At 42.6% G+C, this 13964-nt stretch overlaps 1 protein-coding gene across 1 annotated transcript in view; it reads left to right on the top strand.

The window, feature by feature from the left end:
- Positions 1 to 2801: 2801 nt before the first annotated feature.
- Positions 2802 to 13964, top strand: part of LOC123944553 (aromatase) — a 33617-nt gene continuing 22454 nt past the window's right edge. Inside the window, exons 1-2 of the mRNA XM_046009758.1 lie at positions 2802 to 2946; positions 8553 to 8703. Coding sequence (XP_045865714.1) covers positions 2802 to 2946; positions 8553 to 8703 — 296 coding nt within the window. The remainder of the gene's footprint in view (positions 2947 to 8552; positions 8704 to 13964) is intronic.

Below are 13964 nucleotides of genomic sequence, written 5' to 3'. Positions count from 1 at the left end.
AAGCCTTGAAGGTCCTGGCTGTCATAAAGTCACAGAAAGCTTATTCAGAATGTTGTAAAATTCCACAATGGAAATTCAATACCTAAAACTCAACCTGTTTCAAAGCAGCTCCTTGTTAACAAAGGAACCAGATGATAACAGACACACTTCTGACTTTTCAGCCTCATCTTATATACATTTAAAAACACCCAAATTGGGGCGCCTGGGTGGCTCAGTGGATTAAGCCCCTGCCTTCTGCTCAGGTCATGATCTCAGGGTCCTGGAATCGAGCCCCGCATCCGCATCGGGCTCTCTGCTCCGCAGGGAGCCTGCTTCCTCCTCTCTCTCTGCCTGCCTCTCTGCCTACTTGTGATCTCTCTCTCTGTCAAATAAATAATAAATAAAATCTTTAAAAAAAAAAAACCACCCAAATTGGGGGCACCTGGGTGGCTCAGTGGGTTGAGCCTCTGCCTTCAGCTCAGGTCATGATCTCGGGGTCCTAGGATCGAGCCCCGCATCGGGCTTTCTGCATCGGGCTTTCTGCTCGGTGGGCAGCCTGCTTCCCCCCCTCTCTCCGCCTGTCTCTCTGCCTACTTGTGATCTCTGTCAAAGAAAATAAATAAAATCTTTAAACAAACAAGCAAACAAACCAACCAACAAACAAACCACCCAAATTGCCCAATACACATACCGGCACTTTCAATGCCTTGCACTTAACTGTTAATAATTATTTAAATGGGGGTGCCTGGGTAGCTCAGCGGGTTAAGCCTCTGCCTTCAGCTCAGGTCATGATCTCAGGGTCCTGGGATCAAGCCCCGAAGCATCAGGCTCTCTGCTCAGCAGGGAGCCTGTTTCCCCCTGCCCCTGCCTGCCTCTGCCTGCCTCTCTGCCTACCTCTCTGCCTACTTGTGATCTCTATCAAATAAATAAATAAAATCTTTAAAAATACAATTATTTAAATGGTGCAATAATAGAATGAATCAATAGTATGAATCAAGCAAGTAAATAAATTCAACCATATTATGAAATTTCTCTAATTCCCAGAAATGGGTTTTTAACTGGATATTTAAGATCTCATATAGATCGAGGAGTGCCTGGGTAGGTCAGTGGTTTAAGCCTCTGCCTTTGGCTCAGGTCATGATTCCGGAGTCCTGGGATAGAGCCCCACATCAGGCTCCCTGCTCAGCGGGGAGTCTGTTTCTCCCTCTCTCTCTGCCTGCTAATCCCCCTGCTTGTGTTCCCCCCCTCTCTCTCTCTGTCAAATAAATTTTAAAAAATAAATAAAAGATCTCACATAGATCAGGGGAGAAATGTAACTATGTACTCCTTTTAAGAATCTGATGAAAGTTCTTTCCTTCTAAAAGTTCAGGTGAGGAGACATAACACTTCATGCAGCATTTCAGGGAGTTCACAGAGCATCCATAACCCAATTAGAAGATGTGGTTAAGAATCTAGAGCTATTCCTAGATAAAATCCTGCCAAAAACTGTTTCAGAGCCATTACAAGTCTTGCAAACTCAGGTCACTTTCCAAGGGAGGGTAATCCTCAGAGAAGTCGTCTGGCATCAGAACCACACTGAATGGCGGCTCTTGCCTTGGTATGCAAGTTTATTCAGTCTAGGTTCTTCAACAAACCACTATCCCTGAAGCTCTCCTCTGTGGGTATTGGTCTTAGAAAACCCTACTGAAGAGACAGTCTCAACATTACATTGTTGAGAAATACGACAGAACCAGCAAATCAAATTGAAAGTTACCTTGCACAGGAGGTTAGCTGCTGTGGACAAAGCACAAGTGGGACCTGAGCCTATCGCTGGCAGCATTCTACTCTTTCTGTCCTTTCTTCCTCCTCTCCATTCCTTCTCTTTCTCATCTGCCTTGATTCTCCCTCTCTCATTCTTCTCTCCTACTGTCTCTGACATTGGCCCCTGTGGACACTGCTTCATCCTGCCTGTGGTGCAAGAGATTTTAAGCCTTATTAAAGCCAATAGAGAAATGGGGCGCCTGTGTGGCTCAGTGGGTTAAAGCCTCTGCCTTTCGCTCAGGTCATGATCCCAGGGTCCTGGGATCGAGCCCCGCATCGGGCTCTCTGCTTGGCGGGGAGCCTGCTTCCTCCTCTCTCTCTCTCTCTCTCTCTCTCTCTGCCTGCCTCTCTCCCTACTTGTGATCTCTATCTGTCAAATAAATAAATAAAATCTTTAAAAAAAAAAAAAAAGCCAATAGAGAAAGATCGTCCTGAGCCACACTGAATTCAAGAAACAACCCAACAGGAGGCAATGCCCAAGGAACAATTCTTGCTCGGGAAGCTCACTCTTTGGGGGAAGGAAGTTTGAGCAAGGAAGGGAGTTAGATGTTACTTTTTAAAAAACTGATTTGATGTCAAGAGAAAAAGATTGCCTAAGCAGTATCTGCTGATGAAGTCACAGAACGGCTCTACCTCTGGAACGAGCTTCATTTTCTTATATTTTGGTAAGAAATTTGATTCTCAATTGGGAATTCAGCCCCTCTACCCACTCAAGGGCAAGATGATAAGGTTCTATCAAACCAAGTGTCTAAACAAACCTGAGACTCTACCAAGGTCAGAAATGCTGCACTTGAAGCCAAAAGATCTCTCTTTGGCTTGTTTTGACTTGTAACCACAAGTTTATCTTGTCTGGGTGTCCAATCACTTTATAAAACAAATGCTGATTTCCGCACTACAGCATCCCCTGAAGAAGCAACGGGAGTCCTGGATGTAACCTTTTGGGGATTCTCTAAATTTTTTTTTTCTCTCCTCTGATTTCCGCAGGACTTTAAGTTTTTTCTCCTGAGATCCAGGAACAAAGGATGGTTTTGGAAATGCTGAACCCAATGCATTATAACATCACCAGCATGATGCCCGAAGTCATGCCTGTGGCCACCATGCTGATCCTGTTGCTCACTGGCTTTCTTCTTTTGGTTTGGAATTATGAAGACACATCCTCAATACCAGGTAAGTCAGTCATTTAGTTCTGTAACTAAGGAGATTGTTTACTTGGGGCTCTCGGTCCATGAGGGTAAGGAAAATTTTACAAAAGGACAAAAGCAAACATGGGGAAATGGCAGAAGCCCATGGCAATGTTAGCAAATAAAAACTCAGGTGAAAAATTTTATACCAATTACCTGCACTTTTCAAATGAAAGCATTAAAAAAAAAAAAACAAAAAAAAACAACTTAGATAATCCCTTCCAGTCTGTGCTTTGCTTTGGTAAAGTAGACTTGGCAGAAGTATCCTTTCAAGTAAGTTTGGGGGGAAAAAATGGAAGAAAAAAAAAAACAGTAAGTTTGAGATGGGGTGAAGCAAGGTAAACCAGGAATTTTTTTTTTTTAATTGAAACTCATTCCAGTGTTGCTCTGGAGGTGAAAATGTCTCTGGAATGCCTTCTTTTTTTAAAGATTTTATTTTAAAGTAATCTTTACATCCAGTGTAGGGCTTGAGCTCACAACCTGGAGATCAAGAGTCATGCGCTCCTCTGACCAGCCAGGTTCCTCTGAGCCAGTCAGGTGCACCTGGAGTGCTTCTATACCCCTCTCCTTCTCCCTCCTGCTTTGCCTCATCCATGTGCTCTGCCCTCTTCCTTTTTTGAACTTATTTCCTCTCTTCATCCCACTCTTTCTGTCTCCTTCATCCTACATTTCTTCTTAGTCTTGGGGGTAGGTGTGATGGTGGTGCCACCCTAAGGGCTGGCTGGGTCCTGGGCAGTGGAAGAAAAATAGGGACCACTATGGTTCCCTTAGAACATCATACCCTGAAAGAATCATCAACAAGATCTATGGATAACCAAACATAGGGTGTCATATAATTATTCAGATAACTCCAAAAGAAACTGCTACCACTCCACACTATCAGACTTATTCAGAATTTTCAGAACTATTCCAATATTTCTCTAGTGTTCAGTGAAAATTGTTTAGGGCAGGCATCAATTCCCAGTCCCATGAGATGGCCAACAAGGCTTTACTTCAAGAACACAGTCATTATGCACTTCCAAGTGCCGTGGGCCTCATCACAGAGTGACTAAAGGTGGGAATGTGAAGCTGATGCCAAGTGCCCCGTGTCTGGTTCTTCCAAACCTTTCCAGAGAACTGTGTGTCCTGTTGATCTGATTTAGTGATCTGATCTGATCTAGTGTTGTACGGGCTGTCCTGTTGATCTGATTTAGCCTAGTGTTGTAGGGGGCTTTCATGCCCACTTAAACAGAGCACTCAGTTAATGCTGTTCTCTGCTCCCTGAGGGGTCTGAGGGAAGACTCTTTCATGGCCTTTAACTTGAGCTCCTTCCCACAACAGGCTCTTCCTCACTGGACTTCTCCCACAGTGGGCTCCCAGGTCAGGATCTGTGAATGGTGAGTGAGGTGGAGAGTATTTTTTAACAAGTCCCCCCAGACGTTTATGTTGCAAATGTTAGAAGTCGTCCCTGGATCTTTGAAAAAGGAGGTCAGCCTATGGGGGGCAAGCACAAGAACTGGCACCCCTGGAGCTTTGGATCAGGAGCCTAAGTGACAGCTCACTGTGTCTACCATTCTTGCGCTGGGGACATCATGTTGTCATATGCTAATTGTACTATGGTTCTCAGCCATGTCTGGAGCAGGGCCTGCATGTTGATATTGGAAAAAAAAAAAAAAATCTGGGATGCCTGGGTGGCTCAGCTGGTTGAGGGTCTGACTCTTGATTTTTGCTTAGTTCATGACCTCGGGTCATGAGATAGAGCCCGCCTGGCCCGCACGGGGCACCATGCTGGGCTTCGAACCTGCTTAGGATTCTCTCTCTCCTTCTCCCTCCATACCACGACCCCCAGCTAAAAAAAAAAATAAATAAAAATTTAAAAAACCTTCCCAAGTGATTTTTCATTAGCAGTCCGAATTGAGAGCCATAGATATGAACCCAACCCCTTCACTTGACAGAAGGGGAAACTGAGCCCCAGAGAAGTGAACGGCCTTACCCAAACAAACCATTATGAGAAATAAACCACTGAGTTCAAACCCTTCAGTGAGGGGTTAAAGCCCCCAAAAAAGGAAATGGTTTGTCAGCGTCTCAGCTTGAAAGGAAGTGGGAGTTGAGGGGCAGGGGTGTAACCAGGAATTCCTAAGTTTCAGGTTAGTGATCATTTTGCTAGCCAGGAATATTCTAGTCCCATGCTTTCTCTTCGGAAATGTGAGCTCTGGTCAGAATCCACTCGTGGCACAGACTAAGGTCCCATGGTGCCCAGCGGGGGAAGGAAAAGTGGGAAAATTGGCTTTGTTGGGGTGGTTCTTCCTGAGCTCCTTTTGGTAGTTTCCTCAAATCACTGGTTCTCTGGGTTCTTGGTTTTACAGGTTTGGGGGAAGCTTGGGGTCAGGGAAAGTCAAGGAGAGTTAAGAAGGTGTAATAATTTAAAAGCACTTAAGTTAGTTACAATATACAAAGCAGTTTCACATTCATTTTTCTCTTGTGATCGTCATAGCACTCTGGTGAGGTAGGTGTGTTTATGCCTATTTTGCAGATGAAGAAACAGATTAAAGAGGGCCAATGGTGTGTAGCTAATAAGTGATGAAACTGGAACTCAGAGCTAAGTCTCTTGAGCCATCCCCGAACCTGCATCTGGGTCCACTTCCCCAGAGCCTCTCTCTGCCCTGGGCACCACGTCCCCAGAGGGTGGCACTGGGAAAAGGACATGGCCACACATTTCCCATTCTCCCACTAAGAAAAGACTTCACAGAAAAGTGCACAAATAAATATGTCACCACAACACAAGACAAGAAACAGGGTGTTAGCATCTCAGAAATTTCTCTTGGGCCTCCTCCCTCACTTCCAGAGATTAACATTCTTCTGTCTTGTGCTAATCACTCCCTTGTTTTTTATAATTTTGCCACCTAATCTCATATCCCCAAATAATAAAGATCAATTTTACCTGGTTTTAACAATCGAGTCCTATGTTACTTCTATATTCTTCTTTTGCTCAGTATTGTGTCTGGAAGCTTCACCCACGTTGCGACATGCCGCTATAGCTCGCATGGTATGCAGTAGCACACACATCTCATGGTTTAGTTACTGATGTTACTGTTGGTGCACATTTGGGTGGCTCCAGTTTGAGACTACTGTGAGCAGTGCCGCTATGAACCTTCCCATGCACAGGTTTCTCTAGGGCGTACACATAGCCTGGAATGCAACAGCTTCTGCATTAGGACAGTGGGTAAGAGGTCCCAGCTGTTGGCATCTGGGAGGCTATTTCTGCACAAACACGCAGTGTAGTATTCATTGCTCCTCTTAGGGTATGGAAGAGCCTCCCAAAATCTCTGCAGGCCCAGATCATCCTTCCCAAATCCGACAGGCAGAGAGCAGCTTAATGCGATTGCAAGCAAAGTATTTCCTGAATATCGTACCCAAGTCTCTCCCCTCCGAGAACAGTCTTTTCTCAGATGGAGGGTATAAGATATACATGTAAATGAAAGAGTCACACTGTGTTACAATAATTCAATATTGTACTTTCTCCTCACATACTCTTCTCTCCTGGCTGGGACTCTGATGGGAACCTAGTTATGCATATCGCTCGCTCATCTCTGGCCTCTGACTTGTAGCTAGGGTCTTTACCTAGCAGAGTCTCAGTAAGTATTTGTTGGATGACTTAAGCTGACACACGACTGATCACTAGGGACCCCAGACTCGGATTCTCCTCTGGTTAGAACATTCAGGTTTTCAATCTGAGCAAAGCTCATTGTCATCTCCCTTTTTCAGTGGATAGAGATCTGCACTGTCATATTTTAAACTTGAATGGTGGTTCCCTAATATTAAAACTGTCTACATGGAACCCAACTGTTAGATTATAAAAAGGAAGAGTGCAGCTTTTCATTTGTGTGTCTTTGTTCCTCATGGGCCTAGCATATTAAGTAAGTAAATGTTTGTTGAATGAATCTATTCCCAAATAGCCAGATGTCTGACCTCCCGTAGACTAAATGTACATGATACAACAATATTTTTCCATTTTATCAAAATGTAAATACTACCTAAAATACTCTAAATGAGGATGACACTTAAAACTTCATCCTTTACATTATACACCTATTTCTAATTAATTTTAAAAATTCACCAGGAAACACTTATTAAGAATCTACAATGTTTCAAGTTGTAAACCCCAGCAGAGTAGTTTGTTGTTACGTACATTTTAGTTGATTAGAGATCTATATATCTGATGACCTTTAAGGAAATACATATTCAAATTTTCTTGATTCAATCTTTTAAAGAACTTAATGAAATTATTTAATATAAAGTCAGTCGTCTACTTATAATACAGTATTATCAGAACAATCAGAAGATTAAGAGGAACCCTTTGAAAATGTTTTGATTCTATAGATACTACCAAAGACCTTCACCTCAAAGATTTTATTTATTTATTTGTCAGAGAGTGAGCACAAGCAGGGGGAGCAGCAGGCAGAAGGAGGAGCAAACTCCCTGCTGAGCAAGGAGCCTGATGCTGAACTCAATCCCAGGACCCTGGGATTATGACCTGAGCTGAAGGCAGACTCCTAACGACTGAGCCACCCAGGCATCCCAAAGACCTTCACTCGAAAGAAAAAAAAACCTGACAGTCTTATTCCCATTAATCCAGCGATTGCAAAGGACTAAATCTTATTTGCCAAATTTGGGAATTAAGATCTAATTTAGATAATTTAAGCAGAAGCTTAGATTATCCAGATTTATTTACACAGTGCTTGCCCTTGGAATGAGACTATGGTCTCAAACCATTGTGCATGTTAGTTTCCTATTTTACTACTGGAATGGAATTAAAGGAGAAAGATTCAATGTAGAAAAGCTACTATTCCCAAGAAAACTCCTAAAACCATTCCAAGAAGTTTTTGTCTAACTTTTTACCACCACCAGTAAAATCAAGCTAGCAAGTTTGTTCTCCGGTCTAAGCAATAGCAAATTCCTCCATTTTTAATGTAAGCAAGGACATGAACAGTCACTTCTCTTGAATAAAACCACATCACTGGACCAAATTCTAGTCCAGACTCTGATTGGACTCATTGACTAATTCCTCAATGCTTAGCTGTATTTTTTGCATAATGAAATTTAGCTTAGGATTCTTCTCTCAAACGGAATCCTTTTTGAAGGAAAAAAAATGAGTGGTTAAGAAGTTTACACCAAAACTACAACCTAATTTTAACCCACACATTCCATCAGCTGGGCATTCAAATCGAAAGTTTTCAGACAAAACTAGACAGCCAAACAGATCGGTCAGCTTGTCGCGTGTCCTGGTCTCCGTGCTTGGAACTAGATGGACTGACTGACTTGTATTTAAAACTCACTGACATTGTTTAACATGGCAAGAAAATAGCAGACCCCTACCCTGGTTCATTCAGATCGAAATGAGGGAGACCAAATGGAACTACTGTGGTATGGACACTGAACTACTCTTTTTTCATGTTAAGCTTGTTTGTTTGTTTGTTTAGTGATTCACAGATATACATTGGAAGATATCAAAGACCTTTCAGATATAAAAGAACACAAGCAGCAATAACATAAAGCGGTTGCTATTTTTTGGTGTCTGCTAAAATGCTGACTGTGGTCTGATGACTCTCCTAGGTCCTGGCTATTGTATGGGGATCGGGCCCCTCATTTCCCACTGCAGGTTCCTGTGGATGGGCATCGGCAGTGCCTGCAACTACTACAACAAGATGTACGGAGAATTCATGAGAGTCTGGATATGTGGAGAGGAAACACTCATTATTAGCAAGTGAGTCTGTTATCATCAGAGACAAATTTTTAAAACCAAGGCTGTGTTTTTCCTATTAAGTAACAAACAAACTTACTTTGAAATTTTGATGCTTTCGTTGCTAAGGCTGTGGTTTTACTTCCCAGGTAGAAAAAAAATCTAACCCTATATACAAGTGGAATGCTCGAGTTTTGCCTAAACCCAGAGGTACATAGATAAAGAACTCTGGAAAACTGGGAAACTATTTGAAATTTCTCTGAGCAGTGAATGGAAACTTAGAATCCAAAGGATTTGAGTTTGACAAGACATAGTTTAGGGAGAGGCATTATCTTTTCCGCTTTCCTAAGATTTTGGTCTTATTGCTGTAAGGGAGCAGTTAAAACAAAATAAAACCAAACCCCTGAGAGAAAGGAATCTGCATCTATCTGCTAATATGCTTCTAATGGCAGGCTCTGGAGCACCTCTAGAAGGGGAAACAGTAGAAAAAGATGTCATTCTTTTTTTTTTTTTTTAATTTTTTTTTTTAAATTTATTTGACAGAGATCGCAATTTGGCAGAGAGGCAGACAGAGAGAGCGGGGGAAGCAGACTCCCCGCTGAGTAGAGAGCCCAATGCAGGGCTCAATCCCAGGACCCTGGGATCATGACCTGAGCTGAAGGCAGAGGCCTTAACGCACTGAGCCACCCAGGCACCCCAGAAAAAGATGTCATTCTTATGCTCCTATTCTATTTATGAGTATGGGCCAGTGTTCTCAGCTGAGTGACCTTAAATAAATCAGGAATATTTCCTATTTTTAAAAAATGATTTGTTATATTTTCTGGATAAATTTAGCAGATTGAATTCATCCAGGGATAATCAAATAGGCATTGACTGTAGAGATCTAGCTTTGTGAAATACTAGTTTTCTTATTTACCGATCATAGAAAATAGAGAGCACATTTCACTAGACTTTCAGCTATCTTTACTGGATATTTCACAATGTTATACTCCAACATTGTGTCATTGATAAGTTTTTACATTCCCTGACAGTAAAACTAGGGTTTTACTGATCCATTAGAATTTTTTGTCCAGATATATAGACTATTACTCAGAAGTAAGTGAAGCATTTTTGGAAACTACAATGATTTCTTTCAAGCCAAGATTACATGCATTATTTCATAAAATGGTAATCTCAAAGGTCAATTCTTTGAACCAAATAACACAGAAGGGAGTGGGGACCAATAATTATCCTTGGGTTTACTTCTCTGGGCTACTCTGGTCAGCCAGGATTCAGGTTTTAGAAATTAATACTTTACATTAGCAATGGTCTACAGTCTCGAAATGTCTCAAAATATCCTCAAAATGTCTCAAAATGTCCTGGGACTAATGACATGAGGGCATCGGGCTTGGGATATTTGGCCCTGTTCTTTTATCCACTGGCATAGCTAGTTGCCTTCCAGCCCTTCTCAGCAGACAGGTGAAGTGACCAGCAGGGTATTTAACCAAAAGGATATCCATCTACAGCTCAGGACAGAAAGCAATGGTTCTCACCCAGGGTGCACATTAAAGTCACCCAGGGAGCTGTTAAACATCCCAATGCCCAGGGCACACCCCAGCTTTCAGAATCTCTGGGGGGTGGGGTGGAACCTGGGCAGCAGATATTTGTAGAGCTCCCCAAGTAATGCCAATGTGCTGCAGAGTCTGAGGCAGGAGAACAACTAAGCAGCTGCCGGCACCAGGGGGCCTTGCCTTGGGGTTGGGGAGCAGCTAAGCAGGGCTGGAGTGCTTTCGTTTGATCATCTTACCCTTCAGTCTAGCTCGAGTGGTGGTAGTATAAGATAAGAACTGGAGTGACGAATGTGACAAAGGACCAGAGGACCAGAACACATACTACACATTTGGATCACAAGATCCAATCCTGGAAGCCCAAAGCCATTCCTGAAGTAGGATCCTTCAGTGACAGTGCAGGGTGGCATCGAACTGCTCTCTTGTCTTCATTAAGAAAGTCACTTTAGCGACCTGACCCAGACCAATTCAGGTGCTGATTCATGCTCAAGATGAGTATACAACCCATCCTGCCCTTCCCCCAGCTCTCCCAGTTCTCTCCTCATCCTGTCCTCACAGGCTCTTCACTGGTTGGAGTCTTTGTGTTCTCCTTAATTGCCTCTGAGCCGCTCAATTTTGTTGTTAAGGTCTGAGCTCCCTGAGGGAATAGGACATGTTTGTCCCTATCTCCTTCCTTTGCCTGTTCTTCAGGTCCCTTCCAGAACTACCCGTACCTCTTGAAAATACCCCACTGGACCTCAGAAAGCTTTTTATTTTTAGTTGAATAGTTTGCCAGGTTTTTTCTTTTGAAAAGTTTAAGATCTGCAGTCATTAAAACTGAGTAGAGATTATGGTCCAACTTTCCCTACCAGCATTGTCCCAAAGTGGTGGGGGCTGCAGAACTTCACAGGCAGGGGACGGAGCGGGAGTTGGGGTGGGGGGCGGGAAGGTCAGGCCGGAGTGCTGCCAGGATGTTTCCTGAGCAGCTGGGAGTTTGGGGAGAAAGTTTATCTCATCATCAGTCGATGAGGCAAGTGAGCTCTTAAGGGTCTACAGATACTGTACATGACACTGTGTGTTGTGTGTATATATTAGTTTTTGTAATGAATAAAAAAAAGAATATAAGTAGCATCCATTAAGGAGAGTTAGCAATTAACATGCTAATTAGGGTTATTTTTACAAACTTGTTAGTAATTAACATACTAATTAGGATTATATTTGTATATCTGTTTTTATCATGTGTACATTTATAGGGAATGCATTTATGTATTCTTTCAACATACATTTACTGAGAATTTACTATATACTAAGCACTGGATGATCCTAACATATAATTATTATTGGCTTCCATTCACTAAATAAATATTTATTGAGGACTTAACTATGTACATGGGGTATCATGAGCAGATCAGTCAAATATCCTTACTCTCATGAAGAAGTATATTGTTGTGTTGTTAATATACCAACAACAGATGAGTAAAACATATAGTATAGGAGTAGAGTAACCAAATGTCTTGGTATGCCTGGGACTAGGGGGTTTCACAGGATGTGGGACTTTTAATGCTAAAACTGGGACAGTCCCAAGCAAACCAAGGTGGTTGCCCATCAGGTAGATATGAGCTATATAGGAGACTGAAGTGGGGAGGACCAGTTGCAGGCAGTCAAGAACGGCCTCACTGAGAAGATAGCATTTGAATAAAGACCTAAAAGAAGCGAGGGAGTGAGTCATGCAGAGACGGTAGAGGAAAAGCATTCTGGATGAAAGGAAGAACAAGTGCAAAGGCACTGAGGTGGGAGCCTGTCTGAAATGTTCAAGGAACACCAAGGATACCCGTGTGGCTACAGGAAGAATAGTGGTGATGACATTAGAGAGGTATTAAGATACCCAGTCATGCTGGGCCTTGTTGGCCATTGTAACAATTCTGAATTTTATCCTGCATGAGATGGGAAGCCTTTGAAGAGTTTGAGCAGAAGAGTGACATATCTGACTCATTCATGTTTCAGCACATTCCTGGCTTCTCTACCCACATTTTACTTCCATTCTACCTACATTCTTTAAGAATAGGTGCTAAGGGAACAAGGATGAATGTACGGAGAGCAGTTATGCAGGAGAGGGTGGCTGGTCCACGTCAGCACAGTAGAAGTGGTAAGATGAGAGGTGAAATTCTAGGCATATTTTGAGGGCAAAGCCAGGAAGGTGGTAAGAGATTGGAAGTTGGGTGTAAGAATCAAGGTGACAGCATAATTTCTGCCTCCAGTACCTAGAAAAATGCAGGTATCATTACCTCAGACAAGTAGAGAAAGTTTGGGATGGGGAGAAATCAGGATTCCACTTGGGATATTTTGGCTTGACATGCCTAGTAGACAGCTGAGTGAGATGTTGTAAAAGAAGGTTTGTGTCTTTAGACCACCCCTCTCCCATTTCACAACCATAATCAGAAACTAGAAAAGGAGGCTGAGAAAGACAGCCAAAGAAGGGAAAACCGGAAGCATGCAGTGGTCTGAAAGCCAGGTGATGAATGCAAATCAGAAAGGATGGAATTGTCAACCATGCCAGAGAGTGCCTGGTGAATAGGAGATTTGAGTGTTGCATTTAGCAAAAAGGAGGTCATGGGTGACCTTGAAAAGAGCAGTTTCAATGGAGTGTTGGGGGCAAAAGTAGGACTACAGTACAGAAAGAGGGGAAAGAATTACAGACAGCAGGCATAGACAACTGTTCCGAGGAGTTTGTCTTAAAGGCAGCAGAGAAATGGGACAAAGAAATAGAAAGGATGTGTGGTCCAAGGAGCCTCTGTTAAGATAGGAGAATTTATCTGAGATGGCAATAATGGATTACAAAGCAAAATTGTTGATGGAAGAGAAAGGGGTGTGCTAGGTGAGATGGCAAGGGGGTCCAAGTGACAAGTAGAGTTGGTCTTGAATAGGGACATGGAAGTTCACCCACAGTAAGTTTGGGAAGTTTGAAAATATGAGCACAGATCCTAATAGTTGGTGCTTGCAGAGATTCTAGTTTCTTCTTTTTCTTCAGTAAAATAGGAAATAAAGTCTTTAGCTGAGACTGAGGGAGTAGAGTATTTGAGGAATGAGAAGTCAGGCTCTAATAGTCATCTAGAACAGTGACAGTGAAGGGACTTGAGGAAATGTAGAATTGCCAGGGGCACGAAGGGTCCACTTGAATTTAACTGGGACTTGTGTGTGTGTGTGCGCGCGTGTGTGCGTGAGTGTGCGCATGTGTGTGTGTGTGTGTATGAACATGTGCATGTGCGGTTTTTTCCCCAGGCACATTCAGCTGTCAGGAGTAAGCACAGAGTAAGCTAAGAGTAGGATTTAGCCAAGGGTGAGTTTTTACCAGGCAACTACGACAAAGTAAGGAGAGGGTCAAGGGAGTTGAGAATGCATGGGAAGAGAGTGATTTTAGTGATTGACAATAAAATATTTTTCCAACTTTTTAATTAAGAAAATGTTTAAATGAATAGGAAAGCTGAAAGAGCAGTACTCTCATTCCATGCCCCACGTGACACTGACTTTCTCAAGAGACCAAGTCAGTTGTCTTATGGGATGTTCTGCATTTCCAAATTTCTCTCATTACATTATGGTGTCACTTAACATACTCCCCTATTCCCTGTATTTTTTATAAACTGAAAAGTATGCATTAAGGCTCAGTTTCATTCAGGTTAAACACTTTCATAACGATACCTCCTCGGCAATATTGGGCACTTCATATTGCATCCCATCAAGAGACGAGAAAATGTTGTCCCA

The sequence above is a fragment of the Meles meles genome, chromosome 6 (genome assembly GCF_922984935.1).
Source record: "Meles meles chromosome 6, mMelMel3.1 paternal haplotype, whole genome shotgun sequence".
In the NCBI taxonomy this organism is placed as follows: domain Eukaryota; kingdom Metazoa; phylum Chordata; class Mammalia; order Carnivora; family Mustelidae; genus Meles; species Meles meles.
This window is presented reverse-complemented; position numbering and strand designations above follow the sequence as displayed.